This window comes from Oncorhynchus nerka, linkage group LG9b, assembly GCF_034236695.1.
Source record: "Oncorhynchus nerka isolate Pitt River linkage group LG9b, Oner_Uvic_2.0, whole genome shotgun sequence".
In the NCBI taxonomy this organism is placed as follows: Eukaryota; Metazoa; Chordata; class Actinopteri; order Salmoniformes; family Salmonidae; genus Oncorhynchus; species Oncorhynchus nerka.
In genome coordinates this window covers 42489532-42515107 of record NC_088424.1, presented here as the reverse complement: position 1 = coordinate 42515107, position 25576 = coordinate 42489532, and the positions used below count along the sequence as shown (strand labels likewise).

The 25576-nt window shown below is 45.9% G+C and overlaps 1 protein-coding gene and 1 long non-coding RNA gene across 2 annotated transcripts in view; one reads left to right on the top strand and one right to left on the bottom strand.

Annotated features, from left to right (window-relative positions):
- Nucleotides 1–11842: 11842 nt before the first annotated feature.
- LOC115117719 (uncharacterized) lies at nucleotides 11843–25377 on the top strand. The gene is made up of 2 exons (XR_003861727.2): nucleotides 11843–12081; nucleotides 25063–25377. It is a non-coding gene; the product is annotated as an uncharacterized LOC115117719 (long non-coding RNA).
- scp2a (sterol carrier protein 2a) overlaps nucleotides 18529–25576 on the bottom strand; it is a 72612-nt gene continuing 65564 nt past the window's right edge. Inside the window, exons 14-16 of the mRNA XM_065013736.1 lie at nucleotides 25297–25426; nucleotides 22906–22985; nucleotides 18529–20238 (exon numbers count right to left, since the gene is read on the bottom strand). Of these exons, the coding sequence (XP_064869808.1) occupies nucleotides 20143–20238; nucleotides 22906–22985; nucleotides 25297–25426 (306 nt within the window). The 3' untranslated portion in view covers nucleotides 18529–20142. The remainder of the gene's footprint in view (nucleotides 20239–22905; nucleotides 22986–25296; nucleotides 25427–25576) is intronic.

Below are 25576 nucleotides of genomic sequence, written 5' to 3'. Positions count from 1 at the left end.
GTGTATTGCTTCTGTTGATGAACTGATTGTTTGGTGTTCTTATTTGAAATCAGTAGTTTGGAATTGTTAGCTGAGTTGGATTTTCTTGCTATCGCAAATACACTTTCTGCCCTGATCATGTGGAACCAAAAGAAAGACAATGTTAAGAGTTCAAAGAAGACCAACAACACAAAAGGGACATGGCAAACATTCAAAAAGGGCAGTTAGAAAAGTTCAAAAACCAAACGGATAGACTCTCAAAGAACCCAACGTTCCATCAAAGTCATAGTTACCATAATCTATAGCAACCGCTTAGCGTTGATGTACATTGCCCACAGCCTCACAGAGTGAAGGGAAGATAAGCTCACTAGTGTTGATGTACATTGCCCACAGACTCACAGAGTGAAGAGAAGATAAGCTCACTAGTGTTGATGTACATTGCCCACAGACTCACAGAGTGAAGAGAAGATAAGCTCACTAGTGTTGATGTACATTGCCCACAGACTCACAGAGTGAAGGGAAGATAAGCTCACTAGTGTTGATGTACATTGCCCACATACTCACATGGTGAAGGGAAGATAAGCTCACTAGTGTTGATGTACATTGCCCACAGACTCACAGGGTGAAGGGAAGATAAGCTCACTAGTGTTGATGTACATTGCCCACAGACTCACAGGGTGAAGGGAAGATAAGCTCACTAGTGTTGATGTACATTGCCCACAGACTCACATGGTGAAGGGAAGATAAGCTCACTAGTGTTGATGTACATTGCCCACAGACTCACATGGTGAAGGGAAGATAAGCTCACTAGTGTTGATGTACATTGCCCACAGACTCACATGGTGAAGGGAAGATAAGCTCACTAGTGTTGATGTACATTGCCCACAGACTCACAGAGTGAAGGGAAGATAAGCTCACTAGTGTTGATGTACATTGCCCACAGACCACAAAAGAAGACTCACAGGTTGTGACATGGTGAAGGGAAGATAAGCTCACTAGTGTTGATGTACATTGCCCACAGACTCACAGGGTGAAGGGAAGATAAGCTCACTAGTGTTGATGTACATTGCCCACAGACTCACATGGTGAAGGGAAGATAAGCTCACTAGTGTTGATGTACATTGCCCACAGACTCACATGGTGAAGGGAAGATAAGCTCACTAGTGTTGATGTACATTGCCCACAGACTCACATGGTGAAGGGAAGATAAGCTCACTAGTGTTGATGTACATTGCCCACAGACTCACAGGGTGAAGAGAAGATAAGCTCCTACACACACCTTGCTGAGCTCTCCTGAGTGAGCCAGGAACGAGCTACAGTCTCAAAATAGAACATTTACCTCAGGCGACGTGTTATGTGTACACACTTTCCATACTGTGGCCACTAGAACATCCCAAATAGCACTCTATTCCCTGTGTAGTGCACTACTTTTGACCAAGGCTCTTGTCTAAAGTAATGCACTATATAGACAATAGGGTGCCATTTGCTACACAACCCAATTCAGTAGTCCTTAAGTGATTCCCTTAGTCTTAACACCAGCCTGCCCTGGTTCTCTTCTTCCCAGATCATAGATCAGATCCCACAAGTTCCCCTTATCCGTTAATCGTTAACATTAAGGTGACCTAAGTCTGGTAGCCTGGGACTGAGAGGATGGACTAAACGGTCACTGAGCCAGGCCACACGGCCACCACAGCTGCTAAATGGCACCAGTTGGCACCATTGGATGGAGGAAGGGAGGGGTAGATATAGGAACGGGTGGAGGGAGATATTAAGAGCACAGGCTGTATCAGGCAGAAGGTGCGGCCCCGGTGGGGTTGGGTTGAGGGTGGAGGTGGGATAAGCGTAGGGGGTAAAAAATAAAGTACGGCATAATGAGATGAACGCACAAAATTGAAATGACAAATGCATTCAAATGTCATTCAAAATGTTTTCTAATTCGGATAATCTAGAAACAGTGTTTTTTTTATTTTGTTCTGTTGGTTTTGCTTTACCAAAAAGCCTGAGGCTTAACCCCAATGACTGTATATATGAATCATAGACGGTTTCTGAGGGGAGAACGGCTCATAACAATGGCCAGAACGGGGCAGATGGAATGGCATCAAACACATAGAAACCATGTGTGTGATGCATTTGATCCCGTTCCACTGATTCCACTCCAGCCATTACCATGAGTCCGTCCTCCCCCGTTTAAGGTGCCACCAACCTCCTGTGATATGATTGGACAAAGCCATCAATCACTTGACACCATTTGTTCCTATGTGAAGACTCAATAGCGCATTGAAGCCAAATGAAGTTGGTTAAGATTACAGCTCATGGAGACATAACATGTGCCGTTTGAGCCGTTTGAGCTTATCCAGGAAGTGATGTTACAGGCTAACTCAGTGCTGCCCCTCTCATTGATTTACTCAAGTTGAAGTTTGACCGTAGTACCACAAGTTGCAATTAGCAACCAAATGATCCTCTTCTGTGTGCGATTTTTAAACAATTGGTTCAAGGACATACATCTGGTGTATTAGAAATAATTATTGGTACCATGATTGTCTTTAAAAAAATAATTTTTATAAACATGAAGATTGACCCCAAAGATGGCCATTCTGGTGAGTATGCAGGCCTGGGACATTTTCAGGTTCCAGGAATTGTGTTCAGAGCCTTGTGACATCGGACCGTGCAATATCATGCTGAACATGAGTTGATGACAGTGGATGACTCATGGCATGGCAATGAGCCTCAGGATCTCGTCACGGTATCTCTACATTCAAATTGCCACCGATAAAATGCAATCGTGTTCTTTGTCTGTAGTTTATGCCTGCCAATACCATAACACCACCACCACCTTGGGGCACTCTGTTCACAACGTTGACATCAGCAAACCGCTCGCCTGCACGATGCAATACACACTGTCTGCCATCTGCCTGGTATAGTTGAAACTGGGATTCATCCATGAAGAGCACATTTCTCCAGTGTGCCAGTGGCCATCGAAGGTGAGCATTTGCCCACTGAAGTCGGTTACGACGGAGAAAAGCAGTCAGGTCAAGACCCTGGTGAGGACGAGGTCAAGACCCTGGTGAGGACGAGGTCAAGACCCTGGTGAGGACGAGGTCAAGACCCTGGTGAGGACGAGGTCAAGACCCTGGTGAGGACGAGATCAAGACCCTGGTGAGGACGAGGTCAAGAACCTGGTGAGGACGAGATCAAGACCCTGGTGAGGACGAGGTCAAGACCCTGGTGAGGACGAGGTCAAGACCCTGGTGAGGACGAGGTCAAGACCCTGGTGAGGACGAGATCAAGACCCTGGTGAGGACGAGGTCAAGACCCTGGTGAGGACGAGGTCAAGACCCTGGTGAGGACGAGGTCAAGACCCTGGTGAGCAGAAATGATTTGGTTGTGCAAATCCACAGTTTCATCAGCTGTCCGAGCGGCTGGTCTCAGACGATCCCGCAGGTGAAGAAGCTGGATGTGGAGGTCCTGGGCTTGCGTGGTTAAATGGGGTCTGTGGTTGTGAGGCCGGTTGGATGTAGTGACAAATTCTCTAAAACCATGTTGGAGGCAGCTTACGGTAGTGAAATTAACATTAATTCCTGCAGTCAGCATGCCAATTGCACAGTCCCTCAAAACTCGAGACATCTGTGGCCTTGTGTTGTGTGACAAAACTGCACATTTTAGAGTGGTGTTTTAGAGTCCCCACAACAAGGTGCACCTGTGTAATGATCATGCTGTTTAATCAGCTTCTTGATATGCCACACCTGTCCGTTTTCTTTATTTACTTTCCCCACAGCCAGCATTAGCATTGCTACTAGTGAAACAATGAGAGTGGTATGGCCTATTGCAGGATGCTCCCAAAAGCATGCCCAAATCCTCATTCACTTCAAACCAAATGTTATAGCACCCAAATACCATAACACGTTGCATGTATAGAACATTGGAGGATATTATAGGAATTCTGGTATTTATTTAACATTTCCCATTTTTTTTTTAAATGTCTTGCGAACATATTTGGCAAATTTTGATATGCACAAAAATAAGGTCATTTGTGTATTGGACAAATCAAATCATATTTTATTTGTCACATACGGCGAATACAACAGGTGTAGACTTTACCGGGAAATGCTTCCTGACAATCCTTTAACCAACAATGCAGTTAAGAAAAATAAGTATTTACTAAATAAAATAAAATAAATAAAAGAGGAACAATAAAATAACAGTAGCGAGACTATATACAGGGGTACTGGTACAGAGTCAATGTGGAGACTATATACAGGGGTACTGGTACAGAGTCAATGTGGAGGCTATATACAGGGGTACTGGTACAGAGTCAATGTGGAGGCTATATACAGGGGTACTGGTACAGAGTCAATGTGGAGACTATATACAGGGGTACTGGTACAGAGTCAATGTGGAGGCTATATACAGGGGTACTGGTACAGAGTCAATGTGGAGGCTATATACAGGGGTACTGGTACAGAGTCAATGTGGAGGCTATATACAGGGGTACTGGTACAGAGTCAATGTGGAGGCTATATACAGGGGTACTGGTACAGAGTCAATGTGGAGGCTATATACAGGGGTACTGGTACAGAGTCAATGTGGAGGCTATATACAGGGGTACTGGTACAGAGTCAATGTGGAGGCTATATACAGGGTACTGGTACAGAGTCAATGTGGAGGCTATATACAGGGTACTGGTACAGAGTCAATGTGGAGGCTATATACAGGGGTACTGGTACAGAGTCAATGTGGAGGCTATATACAGGGTACTGGTACAGAGTCAATGTGGAGGCTATATACAGGGTACTGGTACAGAGTCAATGTGGAGGCTATATACAGGGGGTACTGGTACAGAGTCAATGTGGAGACTATATACAGGGGTACTGGTACAGAGTCAATGTGGAGACTATATACAGGGGTACTGGTACAGAGTCAATGTGGAGCTATATACAGGGGTACTGGTACAGAGTCAATGTGGAGGCTATATACAGGGGTACTGGTACAGAGTCAATGTGGAGGCTATATACAGGGGTACTGGTACAGAGTCAATGTGGAGGATATATACAGGGGTACTGGTACAGAGTCAATGTGGATGCTATATACAGGGGGTACTGGTACAGAGTCAATGTGGAGGCTATATACAGGGGTACTGGTACAGAGTCAATGTGGATGCTATATACAGGGGTACTGGTACAGAGTCAATGTGGAGGCTATATACAGGGGTACTGGTACAGAGTCAATGTGGAGGCTATATACAGGGGTACTGGTACAGAGTCAATGTGGAGGCTATATACAGGGGTACTGGTACAGAGTCAATGTGGAGACTATATACAGGGGTACTGGTACAGAGTCAATGTGGAGGCTATATACAGGGTACTGGTACAGAGTCAATGTGGAGGCTATATACAGGGGTACTGGTACAGAGTCAATGTGGAGGCTATATACAGGGGTACTGGTACAGAGTCAATGTGGAGGCTATATACAGGGGTACTGGTACAGAGTCAATGTGGAGACTATATACAGGGGTACTGGTACAGAGTCAATGTGGAGACTATATACAGGGGTACTGGTACAGAGTCAATGTGGAGACTATATACAGGGGTACTGGTACAGAGTCAATGTGGAGACTATATACAGGGTACTGGTACAATGTGGAGACTATATACAGGGGGTACTGGTACAATGTGGATGCTATATACAGGGGTACTGTTACAATGTGGAGGCTATATACAGGGGGTACTGGTACAGAGTCAATGTGGAGGCTATATACAGGGGTACTGGTACAGAGTCAATGTGGAGACTATATACAGGGGTACTGGTACAGAGTCAATGTGGAGGCTATATACAGGGGTACTGGTACAGAGTCAATGTGGAGACTATAAACAGGGGGTACTGGTACAGAGTCAATGTGGAGACTATAGGGTACAGGGCTATATACAGGGGGTACTGGTACAGAGTCAATGTGGAGACTATATACAGGGGTACTGGTACAGAGTCAATGTAGAGGCTATATACAGGGGGTACCGGTACAGAGTCAATGTGGAGGCTATATACAGGGGGTACCGGTACAGAGTCAATGTGTAGGGGCACCGGTTAGTCGAGGTAATTGAGGTAATATGTACATGTAGGTAGGGGTAAAGTGACTATGCATAGATAATAAACAGTGAGTAGCAGCAGTGTAAAAACACAGTCATAACATGGTATAGAAAAGTTACAGCTTAGGCCGAGTACATGGGGAGCTGTATCTCTGAAGATGATCAGTCTATCTGGTCAAAATCACTGACACAGGTCCCCGGCACAGGTAACTCCTCCCTCTGGTGGTACTGGTACCTCCTCCCTCTGGTGGTACGGTTACCTCCTCCGTCTGGTGGTACGGTGAACTCCACCCTCTGGTGGTACGGGTACCTCCTCCGTCTGATGGTACGGTTACCTCCTCCGTCTGGTGGTACGGTTACCTCCTCCGTCTGGTGGTACGGTTACCTCCTCCGTCTGGTGGTACGGTTACCTCCTCCTTCTAGTGGTACGGTTACCTCCTCCGTCTGGTGGTACGGTTACCTCCTCCTTCTGGTGGTACGGTTACCTCCTCCGTCTGGTGGTACGGTTACCTCCTCCGTCTGGTGGTACGGTTACCTCCTCCGTCTGGTGGACAGTTACTGGTTACCTCCTCCGTCTGGTGGTACGGTTACCTCCTCCGTCTGGTGGTACGGTTACCTCCTCCGTCTGGTGGTACGGTTACCTCCTCCGTCTGGTGGTACGGTTACCTCCTCCGTCCGGTTACCTCCTCCGTCTGGTGGTACGGTTACCTCCTCCGTCTGGTGGTACGGTTACCTCCTCCGTCTGGTGGTACGGTTACCTCCTCCTTCTGGTGGTACGGTTACCTCCTCCGTCTGGTGGTACGGTTACGGTACGGTTACCTCCTCCGTCTGGTGGTACGGTTACCTCCTCCGTCTGGTGGTACGGTTACCTCCTCCGTCTGGTGGTACGGTTACCTCCTCCGTCTGGTGGTACGGTTACCTCCTCCGTCTGGTGGTACGGTTACCTCCTCCGTCTGGTGGTACGGTTACCTCCTCCGTCTGGTGGTACGGTTACCTCCTCCTTCTGGTGGTACGGTTACCTCCTCCGTCTGGTGGTACGGTTACCTCCTCCTTCTAGTGGTACGGTTACCTCCTCCTTCTAGTGGTACGGTTACCTCCTCTGTCTGGTGGTACGGTTACCTCCTCTGTCTGGTGGTACGGTTACCTCCTCCGTCTGGTGGTACGGTTACCTCCTCCGTCTGGTGGTACGGTTACCTCCTCTGTCTGGTGGTACTGGTACCTCCTCCGTCTGGTGGTAAGGATACCTCCTCCCTCTGGTGGTACGGTTACCTCCTCCGTCTGGTGGTACGGTTACCTCCTCCCTCTGGTGGTACGGTTACCTCCTCCTTCTAGTGGTACGGATACCTCCTCCCTCTGGTGGTATGGTTACCTCCTCCGTCTGGTGGTACGGTTACCTCCTCCTTCTGGTGGTACGGTTACCTCCTCCTTCTGGTGGTACGGTGAACTCCTCCCTCTGGTGGTACGGGTACCTCCTCTGTCTGGTGGTACGGTGAACTCCTCCCTCTGGTGGTACTGGTACCTCCTCCGTCTGGTGGTATGGGTACCTCCTCCTTCTGGTGGTACGGGTACCTCCTCCTTCTGGTGGTACGGTGAACTCCTCCCTCTGGTGGTACGGATAACTCCTCCTTCTGGTGGTACCGGGAAACTACTACCTCTGGTGGTACGGCAACCTCCACCCTCTGGTGGTACGGTTAACTCCTCCCTCTGGTGGTACGGCACCCTCCACCCTCTGGTGGTACGATTAACTCCTCCCTCTGGTGGTACGGTTACCTCCTCCGTCTGGTGGTACGGTTACCTCCTCCGTCTGGTGGTACGGTTACCTCCTCCGTCTGGTGGTACGGTTACCTCCTCCGTCTGGTGGTACGGTGAACTCCTCCCTCTGGTGGTACGGTGAACTCCTCCCTCTGGTGGTACGGTGAACTCCTCCCTCTGGTGGTACGGTGAACTCCTCCCTCTGGTGGTACGGTGAACTCCTCCCTCTGGTGGTATGGGTACCTCCTCCGTCTGGTGGTACGGTTACCTCCTCTGTCTGGTGGTACGGATACCTCCTCCGTCTGGTGGTACGGTTACCTCCTCCGTCTGGTGGTACGGATACCTCCTCCTTCTGGTGGTACGGTTAACTCCTCCCTCTGGTGGTACGGATAACTCCTCCTTCTGGTGGTACCGGGAAATTACTACCTCAGGTGGTACGGCAACCTCCACCCTCTGGTGGTACGGTTAACTCCTCCCTCTGGTGGTACGGCACCCTCCACCCTCTGGTGGTACGATTAACTCCTCCCTCTGGTGGTACGGTTACCTCCTCCGTCTGGTGGTACGGTTACCTCCTCCGTCTGGTGGTACGGTTACCTCCTCCGTCTGGTGGTACGGTTACCTCCTCCGTCTGGTGGTACGGTGAACTCCTCCCTCTGGTGGTACGGTGAACTCCTCCCTCTGGTGGTACGGTGAACTCCTCCCTCTGGTGGTACGGTGAACTCCTCCCTCTGGTGGTACGGTGAACTCCTCCCTCTGGTGGTATGGGTACCTCCTCCGTCTGGTGGTACGGTTACCTCCTCTGTCTGGTGGTACGGTTACCTCCTCCGTCTGGTGGTACGGTTACCTCCTCCGTCTGGTGGTACGGATACCTCCTCCTTCTGGTGGTACGGTTAACTCCTCCCTCTGGTGGTACGGCACCCTCCACCCTCTGGTGGTACGGTTAACTCCTCCCTCTGGTGGTACGGCACCCTCCACCCTCTGGTGGTAAGGTTAACTCTTCCCTCTGGTGGTACGGTTACCTCCTCCATCTGGTGGTACGGTTACCTCCTCCCTCTGGTGGTACGGCACCCTCCACCCTCTGGTGGTACGGTTAACTCTTCCCTCTGGTGGTACGGTTACCTCCTCCGTCTGGTGGTACGGATACCTCCTCCCTCTGGTGGTACGGTTAACTCCTCCCTCTGGTGGTACGGTTAACTCCTCCCTCTGGTGGTACGGCACCCTCCACCCTCTGGTGGTACGGTTAACTCCTCCCTCTGGTGGTACGGTTAACTCCTCCCTCTGGTGGTACGGTTACCTCCTCCGTCTGGTGGTACGGATACCTCCTCCCTCTGGTGGTACGGTTAACTCCACCCTCTGGTGGTACGGCTAACTCCAACCTCTGGTGATGCGGTAGATTGAAAGGTACAATCTATCAAATTACTATAGGCAGAATTAGGTGTTTTTGATGGTGGTCAAAATGACTTCAAAGGACTTGAATTTGATACAGAGACTAAACAATGATTTTGATTGTCAAATCATGAACATTTTGAAGAATTGAATAAACCACCTTTGGGCTATGATAAAAAATATGCCTCTGGGGTGAAAATGATCCCAGTTGGTAGTATGAGGGAAAGAGATTCTCCGGCACTTTTGTATACTTTTTAGACAGTAGTTCTGAAAGTAGCGCACATGAGTCAAAAGTGGCCACAGCTGGCCTTTCCCTTTGGTACCTGGGTTCCTAATTAGCCTCTCTGGGATAGGCGGGACGCAAATGTCCCACCTGGCCAATTGCCAGGGAAAATGCAGAGCGCCAAATTCAAATAAAATACTATAAAATTCAAACTTTCATTAAATGACACATGTAAGAAAATAATTAAAGCTACACTCGTTGTGAATCCAGCCAACATGTCAGATTTCAAAAAGGCTTTTCGGCGAAAGCATAAGAAGCTATTATCTGATGATAGCGTAACAGTAAACAAAGAGAGAATAGCATATTTCAACCATGCAGGCACCACACAAAACGCAGAAATAAAATATAAATCATGCATTACCTTTGACGAGCTTCTTTTGTTGGCACTCCAATATGTCCCATAAACATCACAAATGGTCCTTTTGGTCGATTAATTCCGTCGATATATATCCAAAATGTCCATTTATTTGGCACATTTGATCCAGAAAAAAACAGCTTCCAAATTTGCGCAACGTCACTATTAAATATCTCAAAAGTTACCTGTAAACTTTGCCAAAACATTTCAAACTACTTTTGTAATACAACTTTAGGTATTTTTAAACGTTAATAATCAATCAAAATGAAGACGGGTCTATCTGTCAATACAGGATCACAAACTAACGCCACTTTTTTAGTCTTGCGCAACTCTCAAACAGTACACATAACGTTACCCTGATCCAATATGGCCGTACTTCTTCATTGCACAAAGGAATAACCTCAACCTATTTCCAAAGACTGTAACATCCAGTGGAAGCGGTAGGAACTGCAAACAAGTGCCTTAGAAATCTAGTTCCCCAATGAAAACTCATTGAATTGACAGTGACCTCAAAAAAAATTCTGAATGGTTAGTCCTCGGGGTTTTGCCTGTTACATACTCACAGACATGATTCAAACAGTTTTTGAAACTTCAGAGTGTTTTCTATCCAAATCTACTAATAATATGCATATCTTGTATTTTTGGCATGAGTAGCAGGAAGTTGAAATTGGGCACGCTATTTATCCAAAAGTGAAAATGCTGCCTCCTATCCTATCCCAAAGAGGTTTGGGTGATTGCAAAGTACTTGAGGACACCCACATTGTTTGTTGAAGTAGGTAAACATACTCATTCCATTTCTTGTGTGTGTGTGTGTGTGTGTGTGTGTGTGTGTGTGTGTGTGTGTGTGTGTGTGTGTATGTAAAGTTGACTGAAGTTTGTGAACAAACTCATTCAATTGATTTTTCTCTCCCTGTCTGTTACATGTTGAGTGAATTGTCCTTGGTCTGTGGGCGTTGTCAGACTGTGTCCCTTACGTCCAGGGTCAATGTCCATGAACAGACAAGGGCTGATGCCCTTAATACATCTGAAGGCCTTGACTAGACATTTATTTCTTAGGGGAGAGGAGGGGGTGGGGGGTTGAGTGTGTGTGTGTGTGTGTGTGTGTGTGTGTGTGTGTGTGTGTGTGTGTGTGTGTGTGTGTGTGTGTGTGTGTGAGTGAGAGTGAGAGTGAGAGAGAGAGAGAGAGAGAGAGAGAGAGAGAGAGAGAATGCGTTCTGGACAAGGACTAATCTCATTACACTGGCCAATTTCCAAACCTATTTTTAGAAAACAATCAAATCAGATTTGGCATCCTACTTAAGATTGGGCTTCGCTCGCTTTGGTCATTTTGACCAAAATCAAATGAAAAAAACTAAAAAAACTCAAATGAATAAAAAAAATACAAGTTCTGATCTCTACGCATCTATGTAACCATCTGCCTCTCCTGAGGAACTCTATTTGCACTAAGCTTGGTGGGCTACATTCATATTGTCATACATTCTTTCTTATCCCGGGATTCACGGTAATACCAAGGGGCGCTAAAAATGCAAGAAAATACCATTTAGCCTCTATTACCAGAATACAGAAGAAAAAAAATGAATCGAAAAGGAACAAACAAATGGCAGAGACAGACAAATCCAGCTCATAAAGTTATACAAGTATAGTTAGTAGCTACCGGATGTCATTTTCGGTGAGTGTGGACATTTACAAGAGAAAGTGAAGGAAAGCAATTGTGCAAATCATCACCTAATGTGCGCCGCGCAAATGACTCGCCGATAAATATTGAACGCTATGGACTCACCAGCTCACTTTCTCCAGGTGCAGAACTGACCCAGCATCGTACGGTTTTGGCCGGTGTAGGCCGTCATTGTAAATAAGAATTTGTCTAGTTAAATATAGGTTAGATTGAATTCTCCTGTTGTGCTATTTACAAACAAACACGTGACTGGCTCAACTCTTTTGGGGAAGTAGGATTCTAGAATGAAATACACTTATTCATGTTACGATACTAGAATTGGGGAAGTACGGTGTAGGATTCTAGAATGAAATACACTTATTCATGTTACGATACTAGAATTGATTGATTACTTTACATTTAATGAATGTATATATTAAGAACTGGATAAGAACTAGGTGTACGGAAAGTTACTGAGTGAGACAAGGGGGGAAGCAGGAAGTTTATATTCTGTCAAACATGTTATTGTTAAATCTCATGGATCCTATGGAGAGAGGCAAAGGGCAAAAGTCTGGATTCAGCCACTGATAAGGTAGGACTGTGGAGTAGTACATAGTGCCCTGGTCTGAAGTAGTACACTATAGAGGGAATAGGGTGCCAGCCCTGGTCTAAAGTAGTACACTATAGAGGGAATAGGGTGCCAGCCCTGGTCTAAAGTAGTACACTATAGAGGGAATAGGGTGCCATAGAGCACTGGTCTAAAGTAGTACACTATATAGGGAATAGGGTGCCAGCCCTGGTCTAAAGTAGTACACTATAGAGGGAATAGGGTGCCAGCCCTGCTCTAAAGTAGTACACTATATAGGGAATAGGGTGCCAGCCCTGGTCTAAAGTAGTACACTATATAGGGAATAGGGTGCCAGCCCTGGTCTAAAGTAGTACACTATATAGGGAATAGGGTGCCAGCCCTGGTCTAAAGTAGTACACTATATAGGGAATAGGGTGCCAGCCCTGGTTTAAAGTAGTACACTATATAGGGAATAGGGTGCCAGCCCTGGTCTAAAGTAGTACACTATATAGGGAATAGGGTGCCATAGAGCTCTGGTCAAAAGTAGTGCACTACATAGGGAATAACGTGTCAATTGGTATGCAGAAAGTTCCGTCTTTGTAGAAAACCAATCATGTCCTGAGAGAAAGATCAACATGACATTTGACCCTTAAAGATACCTATGTACAACAAATCAAATCAAAGTTATTTGTCACATACACATGGTTAGCAGATGTTAACGCGAGTGTAGCAAAATGCTTGTGCTTCTAGTTCCGACAATGCAGTAATAACCAACGAGTAATCTAACCTAACAATTTCACAACAACTACCTTATAGACACAAGTGTAAAGGGATAAAGAATATGTACATAAAGATATATGAATGAGTGATGGTACAGAACGGCATAGACAAGATGCAGTAGATGGTATCGAGTACAGTATATACATATGAGATGAGTATGTAAACAAAGTGGCATAGTTTAAAGTGGCTAGTGATACATGTATTACATAAAAATGCAGTAGATGATATAGTGTACAGTATATACATATACATTTGAGATGAGTAATGGAGGGTATGTAAACATTATATTAAGTAGCATTGTTTAAAGTGACTAGTGATACATTTTACATAAATTCCCATCAATTCCCATTATTAAAGTGGCTGGAGTTGAGTCAGTGTGTTGGCAGCAGACACTCAATGTTAGTGGTGGCTGTTTAACAGTCTGATGGCCTTGAGATAGAAGCTGTTTTTCAGTCTCTCGGTCCCTGCTTTGATGCACCTGTACTGACCTCGTCTTCTGGATGATAGCGGGGTGAACAGGCAGTGGCTCGGGTGGTTGTTGTCCTTGATGATCTTTATGGCCTTCCTGTGACATCGGGTGCTGTAGGTGTCCCGGAGGGCAGGTAGTTTGCCCCCGGTGATGCGTTGTGCAGACCTCACTGACGTCGGGATAATGCATGTTTTCATGTCAAACATTGACGTCAGGATAATGCATGTTCTCATGTCAAACCATTGATGTTAGGATAATGCATGTTCTCATGTCAAACCATTGACGTCAGGATAATGCATGTTTTCAAGTCCATTTAGACAGAGAATCTAAAGCCTATCAGTCTAATTCAAGTGTTTGAACTTCTAACGCGGCTGCATTGGATTTGTGGGATTAAAGTTGGGTCTGGTTTTGTTACATTATTCACACCCTTGGACTTCTTACACATTTTGTTGTGTTACAGCCTGAATTTAAAATGTGTCAGTGGTCTACACGCAATAACGTCAAAGCGGAATTATGTTTTTATAAAAAAAGAAAAAAAGAATAGCTGAAATATCTTGAGTCAATAAGTGTTCAACATATTTGTTATGGAAAGCCTAAATAAGTTCAGGAGTAAACATGTGCCGAACAAGTCACATAATAAGATACATGGACTCACTGTGTGCAATAAGTGCTTAACATAGTTTTTGAATGACTACCTCATCTCTGTACCTCGCACATACACAATTATCTGACCAGTCGAGCAGAGATTTTCAAACACAGATTCAAACACAAATACCAGGGAGGTTTTCCAATGCCTCACAAAGAAGGACACCTATTGGTTGATGGGTAAAAAAAACATACCTTGAATATCCCTTTGAGCATGGTGAATCAATACACCCAGTCACTACAAAGATAAAAGCGCCTTTCCTTACTCAGTTGCTGGAGAGGAAATAAACCACTCAGGGATTTCACCAGAAGGCCAATGTTGACTTTAAAACAGACTTAAATTGCTGTGTTGGGAGAAAACTGAGGACGGATCAATATTGTAGTTACTCTACTATACTAACCTGAATACAAAGTGTTGTGTTTGGGGCTAATCCAATACAACACATTACTGAGTACGACTCTCCATATTTTCAAGCATAGTGGTGGCTGCATCATGTTATGGGTATGCTTGTAATCGTGAAGGACTGCAGAGTTTTTTCAGGATAAAAAAGAAACGGAATGGAGCTCTGCACAGGCAAAATCCTAGAGGGAAACCTGGTTCAGTCTGCTTTCCACCAGACACTGGGAGATGAATTTACCTTTCAGCAGGACAATAACTTAAAAAACAAGGCCAACTCTACACTGGAGTTGCTTACCAAGAAGACAGTGAATGTTCCTGAGTGGCCGAGTTCCAGTTTTGACTGAAATCTGCTTGAAAATCTATGGCAAGACATGAAAGTAGTTGTCTAACAATGATCAACAACCAATTTGACAGAGCTTTAATAATTCTGAAATGAACAATGGGCAAAATGTTGCGCAATCCCAGAGTAAAAAGCTCTTAGAGAATTACCCAGAAAGACTTACAGCTTGAATCACTATCAAAGGTGATTCTAACACGTATTGGGAAAGGGGGGGTACCTAGTCAGTTGTCAAACAATGTATTCAACTGAAATGTGTCTTCTGCATTTAACCCAACCCCCCCCCTGACCCCTCTGAGGGGGGCTGCCATAATGGACATCCATGTCTTCGGCGCCCGGGGAAAAGTGGTTTAACTGCCTTGCTCAGTGGCAGAATGATAGATTTTTACCTTGTCAGCACGGAGTTTCAAGCCAGCAACCTTCCAGTTACTGGCCCAACGCTCTAACCACTAGTCTACCTGCCGCCCTATTGCCTCAGGAGGTTGAATACTTAATTTATTGACTTTGTGTTGATCGTTGACCCCCCAAAAAAAGACAAATCCATTTTAATCCCACTTTTGGGAGAAGACAAAAAGTGGAAAAAAGTGGAGGGGCGTGGATACTTTCTGAAGGTGCTGTAGACGTGTCAGGAACACGGGGAACTGTGGAGGGGCGTGGATACTTTCTGAAGGTGCTGTAGACGTGTCAGGAACACGGGGAACTGTGGAGGGGCGTGGATACTTTCTGAAGGTGCTGTAGACGTGTCAGGAACACGGGGAACTGTGGAGGGGCGTGGATACTTTCTGAAGGTGCTGTAGACGTGTCAGGAACACGGGGAACTGTGGAGGGGCGTGGATACTTTCTGAAGGTGCTGTAGCCGTGTCAGGAACACGGGGAACTGTGGAGGGGGCGTGGATACTTTCTGAAGGTGCTGTAGACGTGTGAGGAACACGGGGAACTGTGGAGGGGCGTGGATACTTTCTGAAGGTGCTGTAGACATGTCAGGAACACGGGGAACTGTGGAGGGGCGTGGATACTTTCTGAAGGTGCTGTAGACGTGTGAGGAACACGGGGAACTGTGGAGGGGCGTGGATACTTTCTGAAGGTGCTGTAGACGTGTCAGGAACACGGGAACTGTGGAGGGCGTGGATACTTTCTGAAGGTGCTGTAGACGTGTCAGGAACACGGGGAACTGTGGAGGGGCGTGGATACTTTCTGAAGGTGCTGTAGACGTGTCAGGAACATGGGGAACTGTGGAGGGGCGTGGATACTTTCTGAAGGTGCTGTAGACGTGTCAGGAACACGGGGAACTGTGGAGGGGCGTGGATACTTTCTGAAGGTGCTGACGTGTCAGGAACACGGGGAACTGTGGAGGGGCGTGGATACTTTCTGAAGGTGAACGTGTCAGGAACACGGGAACTGTGGAGGGGGCGTGGATACTTTCTGAAGGTGCTGTAGACATGTCAGGAACACGGGGAACTGTGGAGGGGCGTGGATACTTTCTGAAGGTGCTGTAGACATGTCAGGAACACGGGGAACTGTGGAGGGGCGTGGATACTTTCTGAAGGTGCTGTAGACGTGTGAGGAACACGGGGAACTGTGGAGGGGCGTGGATACTTTCTGAAGGTGCTGTAGACGTGTCAGGAACACGGGGAACTGTGGAGGGGCGTGGATACTTTCTGAAGGTGCTGTAGACGTGTCAGGAACACGGGGAACTGTGGAGGGGCGTGGATACTTTCTGAAGGTGCTGTAGACGTGTGAGGAACACGGGGAACTGTGGAGGGGCGTGGATACTTTCTGAAGGTGCTGTAGACGTGTGAGGAACACGGGAACTGTGGAGGGCGTGGATACTTTCTGAAGGTGCTGTAGACGTGTGAACACGGGGAACTGTGGAGGGGCGTGGATACTTTCTGAAGGTGTAGACGTGTGAGGAACACGGGGAACTGTGGAGGGGCGTGGATACTTTCTGAAGGTGCTGTAGACGTGTCAGGAACACGGGGAACTGTGGAGGGGCGTGGAACTTTCTGAAGGTGCTGAGACGTGTGAGGAACACGGGGAACTGTGGAGGGGCGTGGATACTTTCTGAAGGTGCTGTAGACGTGTGAGGAACACGGGGAACTGTGGAGGGCGTGGATACTTTCTGAAGGTGCTGTAGACGTGTCAGGAACACGGGGAACTGTGGAGGGGCGTGGATACTTTCTGAAGGTGCTGTAGACGTGTGAGGAACACGGGGAACTGTGGAGGGCGTGGATACTTTCTGAAGGTGCTGTAGAAGGGGCGGGGAACTGTGGAGGGGCGTGGATACTTTCTGAAGGTGCTGTAGACGTGTCAGGAACACGGGGAACTGTGGAGGGGCGTGGATACTTTCTGAAGGTGCTGTAGACGTGTCAGGAACACGGGGAACTGTGGAGGGGCGTGGATACTTTCTGAAGGTGCTGTAGACGTGTGAGGAACACGGGGAACTGTGGAGGGGCGTGGATACTTTCTGAAGGTGCTGTAGACGTGTCAGGAACACGGGAACTGTGGAGGAAGGTGTAGCGTGTCAGGAACACGGGGAACTGTGGAGGGGCGTGGATACTTTCTGAAGGTGCTGTAGACGTGTGAGGAACACGGGGAACTGTGGAGGGGCGTGGATACTTTCTGAAGGTGCTGTAGACGTGTCAGGAACACGGGGAACTGTGGAGGGGCGTGGATACTTTCTGAAGGTGCTGTAGACGTGTGAGGAACACGGGGAACTGTGGAGGGGCGTGGATACTTTCTGAAGGTGCTGTAGACGTGTCAGGAACACGGGGAACTGACATTAAAGCAAGAGACAGAACACATTGTCCTCAATAAACATGCATAGGTTTTAAATGCAGTATATATCGATATGCAGACTGGAAGAGGCTTACTACACAAGCACAAAGCCATTTTCAAAATGGAACACACTTCCATTTTTAGTGCACAACTTTTTTTGGTCAATCCCTAAACTGTAGTTCCCTAGGTTTAATCAGAGAAGACAGAGGAAAGGGATTTCATTACTATGCATTACACCTTTAACAACAACAAAATGACCTCTGAACAGAAAAATTGTTAAGGAAAACGTAAGACAACTTATGAACAAAGTAAACGGTCTGTGTACATATGTCTGGATAATTGGTTTGCTCAAAACACCTCTGGTCAATCATTTCAGGTTTCAGAAGTTTATTCGCCACCTGCACAGGATACAACAGGTGTAAAACAGTACAGTCAAATTCTTACTTGAGATCTTTCACAACAATGCAGTGAATTTGTGAAGCAAACACACGATTAATAGTTTCATCTGTATGTTAAACGCTCTCTCAGGCTGTACTCGCTCAGCCCTACGGGCCATGGTCAAAGGTAGCACGCCAAATAGGGAATAGGGAGCCACTTGGGATAGGGAATAGGGAGCCACTTGGGATAGGGAATAGGGAGCCATTTGGGATAGGGAATAGGGAGCCATTTGGGATAGGGAATAGGGATCCATTTGGGATAGGGAATAGGGATCCATTTGGGATAGGGAATAGGGATCCATTTGGGATAGGGAGCCACTTGGGATAGGGAATAGGGAGCCATCTGGGATAGGGAATAGGGAGCCACTTGGGATAGGGAATAGGGAGCCATCTGGGAGAGGGAATAGGGAGCCACTTGGGAGAGGGAATAGGGAGCCACTTGGGAGAGGGAATAGGGAGCCACTTGGGATAGGGAATAGGGAGCCACTTGGGATAGGGAATAGGGAGCCATTTGGGATAGGGAACAGGGAGCCACTTGGGAGAGGGAATAGGGAGCCATTTGGGATAGGGAATAGGGAGCCATCTTCTCATTCACATCTTTGAAAGTTAATTAATGAAACACTCAGTCTTCTGGTCAATATAGCTGTTATTTATTTAGTAAAAATCAATTGCATTCATTCAGTCACTCACACACACACATTCTACAGAAAAGCATTTCCTCAAATCAGGTCTTATCGGACTGTCATATTAATCAGAGCTGTCAGTTTCATAGAGACACCAGAGGCACATAAAGTGGTGTTCTGTATTATTATAAAATAGTCCACCATGTTACATTATTATTAAACATTATTTACTACACAAACATAAAATATTGTATACATTTATTTACTGCAATGACAGTGTTATTATTATGTGGCGGGAGAGTCACCGCTCTCGCAGCAAACGCATGGCATATGGGACACAACCACCTGGTCACTGTGGTATTAAACGACTGAACAGCAGTGCCAGAGATCAAACCAGATTAGTTGGGTCTTAAAGATGATCATTTGCTTTTCTTGACAAAGCAACAGCCTCATAAGCTGTTTATAAGATGGCCGTCAAGAGTCCCCCAAAAAAACTTCAATTGCTTTTCACAACCGTCACAATCTCTCTTCCTCCTGTTTGTCACAGCAGCTCAGAGCAGAATATTGTGACATAACAGTTAAGGCATTATTCCAGTTCTGTGTGTGTATGTGTGTGTCTTCACATTGGTTGGTTGAAACATGAGGAACCCATAAATCATGAGGAAAATGTGAATTAAATATAAATATTATCTCATTATCAATTATGTTACAGGACACTTGAGGAAGTTAGAATCTTGGGACATTGGGGTTGTTTTCTCAACTAATTATCTAGTGTAGAATTTCAAAGATAGATAGTGAGAGGGATCAATAGAGAAAGAGAGAGGCTAAATTAAGAGTGAATGTGAAAGGTTGTGGAGGAGAGATGGAATGAGATGATAGAGAGAGGAGGAGAGGTCAGAGAGGAGGAGAGGTCAGAGAGATCAGAGAGAGGAGGAGAGGTGAGAGAGGAGGTCAGAGGAGGAGAGGAGGAGAGGTGAGAGAGGAGGAGAGGAGGAGAGGTGAGAGAGGAGGTCAGAGAGGAGGAGAGATGAGAGAGGAGGAGAGGTCAGAGAGGAGGAGAGATCAGTGAGGAGGAGAGGTCAGAGAGGAGGAGAGGTCAGAGAGAGGGAGAGGTCAGAGAGGAGGAGAGGTTAGAGAGGAGGAGAGGTGAGAGATGAGGAGAGGTCAGAGAGGAGGAGAGGTGAGAGATGAGGAGAGGAGAGAGATGAGGAGAGGGTGAGGAGGGGGAGAGACAGGTGAGAGAGAGGTGAGCGAGGGGGAGAGAGCTGAGAGGAGGGGTGAGAGAGGTTAGAGAGAGGTGAGAGAGAGATGAAAGGAGGGGTGAGAGAGGTTAGAGAGAGCTGAGAGGAGGGGTGAGGAGGGGTGAGAAAGGGGTGAGAGGAGGGGTGAGAAAGGGGTGAGAGGAGGGGGTGAGAGGAGGGGTGAGAAAGGGGTGAGGGGTGAGAGGAGGGGTGAGGGGTGAGGTGAGAAAGGGGTGAGAGGAGGGGTTAGAAAGGGGTGAGAGGAGGGGTGAGAAAGGGGTGAGAAAGGGGTGAGAGGAGGGGTGAGAGGAGGGGTGAGAGAATGTGCATAACTGCTACATATGGCAGGAGTTCCAGAGCTGAGGGTCTATCAGCCAATCACAGCTTGGCTTTGGCTGGCACCAGCTGCAGACTCTGAAGCTTCATGGCCATGCCCATGTTTCCTGCGATCTTCAGCTTGCCCTGGAAGAATGCCTGCAGCGGACAGGTAGGAGAGAGAAATGATCAATCAGAGGACAATGGGTTAAAACACAGGAAAGTCAACTACTGCTCATGATCCAAGTTTTAAAGGGTTCAGATTACCCAGTTGCAGGATTGACACAGTTCACTGAAAACTGGGACACGGGGGGGGGGGGGGGATAGAGCGGGAGGGGCTGGCAGTGTTCGGGAACGGCTCTGCTCTGACATGAACCAACTGGAGGCATGCCTGCCTGCATTTCAGCGGTTCAGATCAAATCCAATGCATAAACGGTGACGAGATTAATGGCCCAGATCTAAACCCCCTAAAACAACCATAACATTGCAGGATTCATCCTTGTGGAAGTATGTGTATGATGTCTGTTAACTGGTACAACAAGAGGTTTCTAACCTCAAGTGTCTTTCGTGGTTAAATAAAGGTTCAATTCAATTTGTTTTCCAACTCCTTCAATTCTGCTCGCTGATGCTGACTCTCACAAATAAAAGCTCTGACGAAGACTAAGAGTCCGACGCATAAGCTTGAATAAAACAAGTGATACTAAGAAGGTTTCTCTTTCCTTTGGGTAAATGAACGAAGGGAAAACCCAAAGGACTGTGTTCAGTGTTGCTGAAAGGATCAATTAAACCAAATGAATCAATGGCCCCAGGTGTGTGGGTGGGAAGTGGGCCTAGATTTAGCCAGGAAAGAAAATCGGCCGTCCACTATCATTAATCACATTCTTCCCTGTTGAATTTCTCCTCCCTTTGTATTACTTTTGTCTCAATTGCGAAATGTTGGATTGGAAAATATATTTCTATATTTCCCTGCTGTGTCATCTCCCTTTCTCCTCAACGTCAGAAAATGGATCATGGGAATCAGTTATAGTCGGATCCTCCAGCCAACCTGGGGACGAGGTTAGTTCAATAACAATACATCTCATCGCTCTCAGGTCTTTGAAGTCCTTTATATCTGAACGGAGGTCTGAAACCACACCTGGCCCCTGTGGTACCTGGGTTCCTAACAGAGGTCTGAGAACACACCTTTCCCTGTGGTACCTGGGTTCCTAACAGAGGTCTGAGACCACACCTTTCCCTGTGGTACCTGGGTTCCTAACAGAGGTCTGAGAACACACCTTTCCCTGTGGTACCTGGGTTCCTAACAGAGGTCTGAGAACACACCTTTCCCTGTGGTACCTGGGTTCCTAACAGAGGTCTGAGACCACACCTTTCCCTGTGGTACCTGGGTTCCTAACAGAGGTCTGAGACCACACCTTTCCCTGTGGTACCTGGGTTCCTAACAGAGGTCTGAGAACACACCTTTCCCTGTGGTACCTGGGTTCCTAACAGAGGCCCCAATTGACCTCTGATTTTGAAGACTTTGCGTGATTGCAAAGTACTTGATGACACCCACACTGTTTGCTGAAGTAGGTAAACATACTCATTCTATTTCTTGTGTGTGTGCGTGTGTGTGTGTGCATGTAAAGTTGACTGAAGTTTGAACAAACTCATTCAATAGATTTTTCTCTCCCTGTCTGTTACATGTTGAGTGAATTGTCCTTGGTCTGTGGGCGTTGTCAGACTATGTCTCTTACGTCCAGGGTCAATGTCCATGAACAGACAAGGGGCTGATGCCCTTAATACATCTGAAGGCCTTGACTAGACATTTATTTCTTAGGGGAGAGGAGGGGGGGTTGAGTGAGAGCGAGAGAGAGCGAGAGGAGACCCACCCTATGCCATAACAGAATGCACTCTGGACAAGGACTAATCTCATTACACTGGCCAATTTCCAAACCTATTTTTAGAAAACAATCAAATCAGATTTGGCATCCTACTTAAGATCGGGCTTCGCTTCGCTTTGGTCACTTTGACCAAAATCAAATGAATAAAAAGAACATTTAATTTAAAAAAAATACTTACAAGATTCATAAAAGCTGATCTCTACGCATCTATGTAACCATCTGCCTCTCCTGAGGAACTCTATTTGCACTAGGCTTGGTAGGGAGGAGGGAGGAATTCAGCTCAAGGTCAGGTCAGATGAAGTGAGAAGGAACAGCCCTTGTTGCCCGCTTGCTCAGTTTGGCCGGGCGGCCAGCTCTAAGAACAGTCTGTGGTTCCTAACTTCCATTTAAGATTGATGGAGGCCACTGTCTTCTTAGGGACCTTCAATGCTGCAGAAATCTTTTGTTACCCTTCCCCAGATCTGTACCTCGACACAATTCTGTCTCAGAGCTCTACAGACAATTCCTTCGACCTCGTGGCTTTGTTTTTGCTGACAAAGATTGTCAACGGTGGGACCTTATATAGACAATTGTGCTTACCACAGTTGCACTCCAATCAAGTTGAAGAAACACCAAGGATGATCAATAGGAACAGGATGCACCTGAGCTCAATTTCGAGTCTCATAGCAAAGGGTCTGAATACTTATGTAAATAAGGCATTTCTGTTTGTATATTTTGTATAAATGTGTATAAAACTGAACAAGAGGACAATAGTATTGGGCTTCATCCAAAATGGCACCCTATTAGCATAGAGATCTGATAAAAAGCATTTTGCTACACTCGCATTAACATCTGCTAACCATGTGTATGTGACAAATACAATTTGATTTGAAAAGGCTGTGCACTATATAGGGAATATGGTGCCATTTGGGACACAGCCTTATTCATTGTTGTTTTAAGGACTCACCGTCTGTGGATTCATCTTGCCTGTCATCAGCTTCATTAAGTCTTCATCTCCCATGGTGATAGTGCAGTCAGCCTTCTTATCTGAATGGAGGAGAGAATTCAATGAAATACTGCCCTACAAAAACCTTCCTTCAATTATACTGCCCTACAAAAACCTTCCTTCAATTATACTGCCCTACAAAAACCTTCCTTCAATTATACTGCCCTACAAAACCTTCCTTCAATTATACTGCCCTACAAAACCTTCCTTCAATTATACTGCCCTACAAAACCTTCCTTCAATTATACTGCCCTACAAAAACCTTCCTTCAATTATACTGCCCTACAAAACCTTCCTTCAATTATACTGCCCTACAAAAACCTTCCTTCAATTATACTGCCCTACAAAAACCTTCCTTCAATTATACTGCCCTACAAAAACCTTCCTTCAATTATACTGCCCTACAAAAACCTTCCTTCAATTATCCTGCCTTACAAAAACCTTCCTTCAATTACCCTGCCCTACAAAAACCTTCCTTCAATTATACTGCCCTATAAAAACCTTCCTTCAATTATACTGCCCTACAAAAACCTTCCTTCAATTATACTGCCCTACAAAAACCTTCCTTCAATTATACTGCCTTACAAAAACCTTCCCCTTCCAACAGCGAGGGGCAACTGAATGTAATCTTCACAAAAAAATGTCATGGTTAAAAACATTTCTACCCTTTATCTATGGATAAGAGAAGAGTGTTGACATGTTATGCTCGACCCCCTCAGTTTGTTTTAACTTTAGCAACCCATCGGGCACAGACATCAGTTCAGTGTTTAGTTTTGAATTCAATGTGAAAACAACAAAACAATGTCACCATGTCATTTGATTTCAATTCAAAAGTTGGGTGAAAAAGACTAAATGCCCTGAAGTTGATGACTTTTTTGGGGAAATCCAATCAGTTTTCCATTTTGATTCCATTGTCATCATCACAATGACTTTTTTGGGGGGTTGAAATGACGTGGAAACACTGATTTGACCTGTTTTCGCCCTGTTGGAAGTCTTTATTCATATAAAATAAATATATGATCTAATTGAATTTTCCACGTGGTCTATATTAACCGGCACATCATTTTGGGGCGGCAGGGTAGCCTAGTGGTTAGAGCGTTGGACTAGTAACCGAAAGGTTGCAAGTTCGAATCCCCGAGCTGACAAGGTACAAATCTGTCGTTCTGCCCCTGAACAGGCAGTTAACCCGCTGTTCCTAGGCCGTCATTGAAAATAAGAATTTGTTCTTAACTGACTTGCCTAGTAAAATAAAGGTAAAAAAAAAAAAAAAAAAAATAGAACAGGATTTTAAAATTCAACATTGTTGCACAATTTCTACTTAAAATATCAAAAGGCATGCAGAAGGCACAACTTTGTAGAACAACGCTGTTTACGAACAGAAAAAGAGGAAGTAAGCTCTATAGTTTCTCCCCCATCTCCAGTTTCTTGTTGATCGGAACCATTCCAGAATACAATCAACTATATACTGCAAAATACATGGGATCCTTGACTTCATGTTAACTTCAATGCCCAACACCTTAATCATTGGGACTGCGCTATTCATGGTTCAATAACATGATAGACTACTGTCCATGTTGTTAAGAAGGGAACAAGTTGTCATTCCAGTACCAGGGACAGGATGAAGTGTACTGTGCTGTGCTCTACTTCACACACACCTCCCACTTCAACCACGGAAGTTGCTTTTATGAAATGTCCGCTGCTCTTTAGAGACCATTCAACGTACTATTGGGGCAATGTCCCAAATGCCACCCCATAGTGCTCAACAGTAGTGCTCCATATAGGGAATATGGTGCGATTAGGACGCTACCTTGCTTTCTATAAAACGTCCTAACAAGTGAGATAGGTTTGATAACAGGAAAGGCTCAGAGGAAGGCCAAGTTTTTAAAGGTTTTTCAACAGAGCTGAGTGGAAGAAAAGGACATTACTCCAGACAGCCATAATGGAAGCAATTTAAAAGTTCTCTGTGTGTGTGTGTGTGTGTGTGTGTGTGTGTGTTTTCTAAAGGAAGCAATTTAAAAGTTCTCTGTGTGTGTGTGTGTGTTTTCTAAAGGAAGCAATTCAAAAATTGTGTGTGTTTGGCATTTGAATAAAAATCCTTCTTTGTCTTTTGCATTACAGAACTGCTCCCTCAGAAGACAGACCGCCCATCCTTCAGTCATTTATATTCTGCAGACAACCATCTCCTCAGACGGAAAGTCCTTCTGTTTTTTTTGTTGTTGTCAGGAAATCTAATATGTCAGAGTCTCAGCCAAGATCATCGATCTCCTCCAATACCTCTAATGCTCACATTGATAAAAACACTGAACATTAAAACACAAAGACCAGATCATCTGATGACAGACAGACACACACCAGCGTCGTTGCTCACGGAGCCGTGTCCATTCTTCGCGTCTACGACCCACAGAGCCTCTTTCCCCTCGGGTCCATCTGTCACCTTGAAGGCAAAAACTCCTCCAATCTTCTTCACAACGTCTACTCCTTCCTGCAGACAAACCCGATGTGACATCAGAGCAGAGAGAGATGGACTGTTATGGCTCTGCGTTCTGTTGGGTTGTGTGAGGTTCATGTGGCAGCGGAGGCTAACGTCGGGTTAAAGTTACCTAAATATATACGAGTTGACGGACTCCATAAA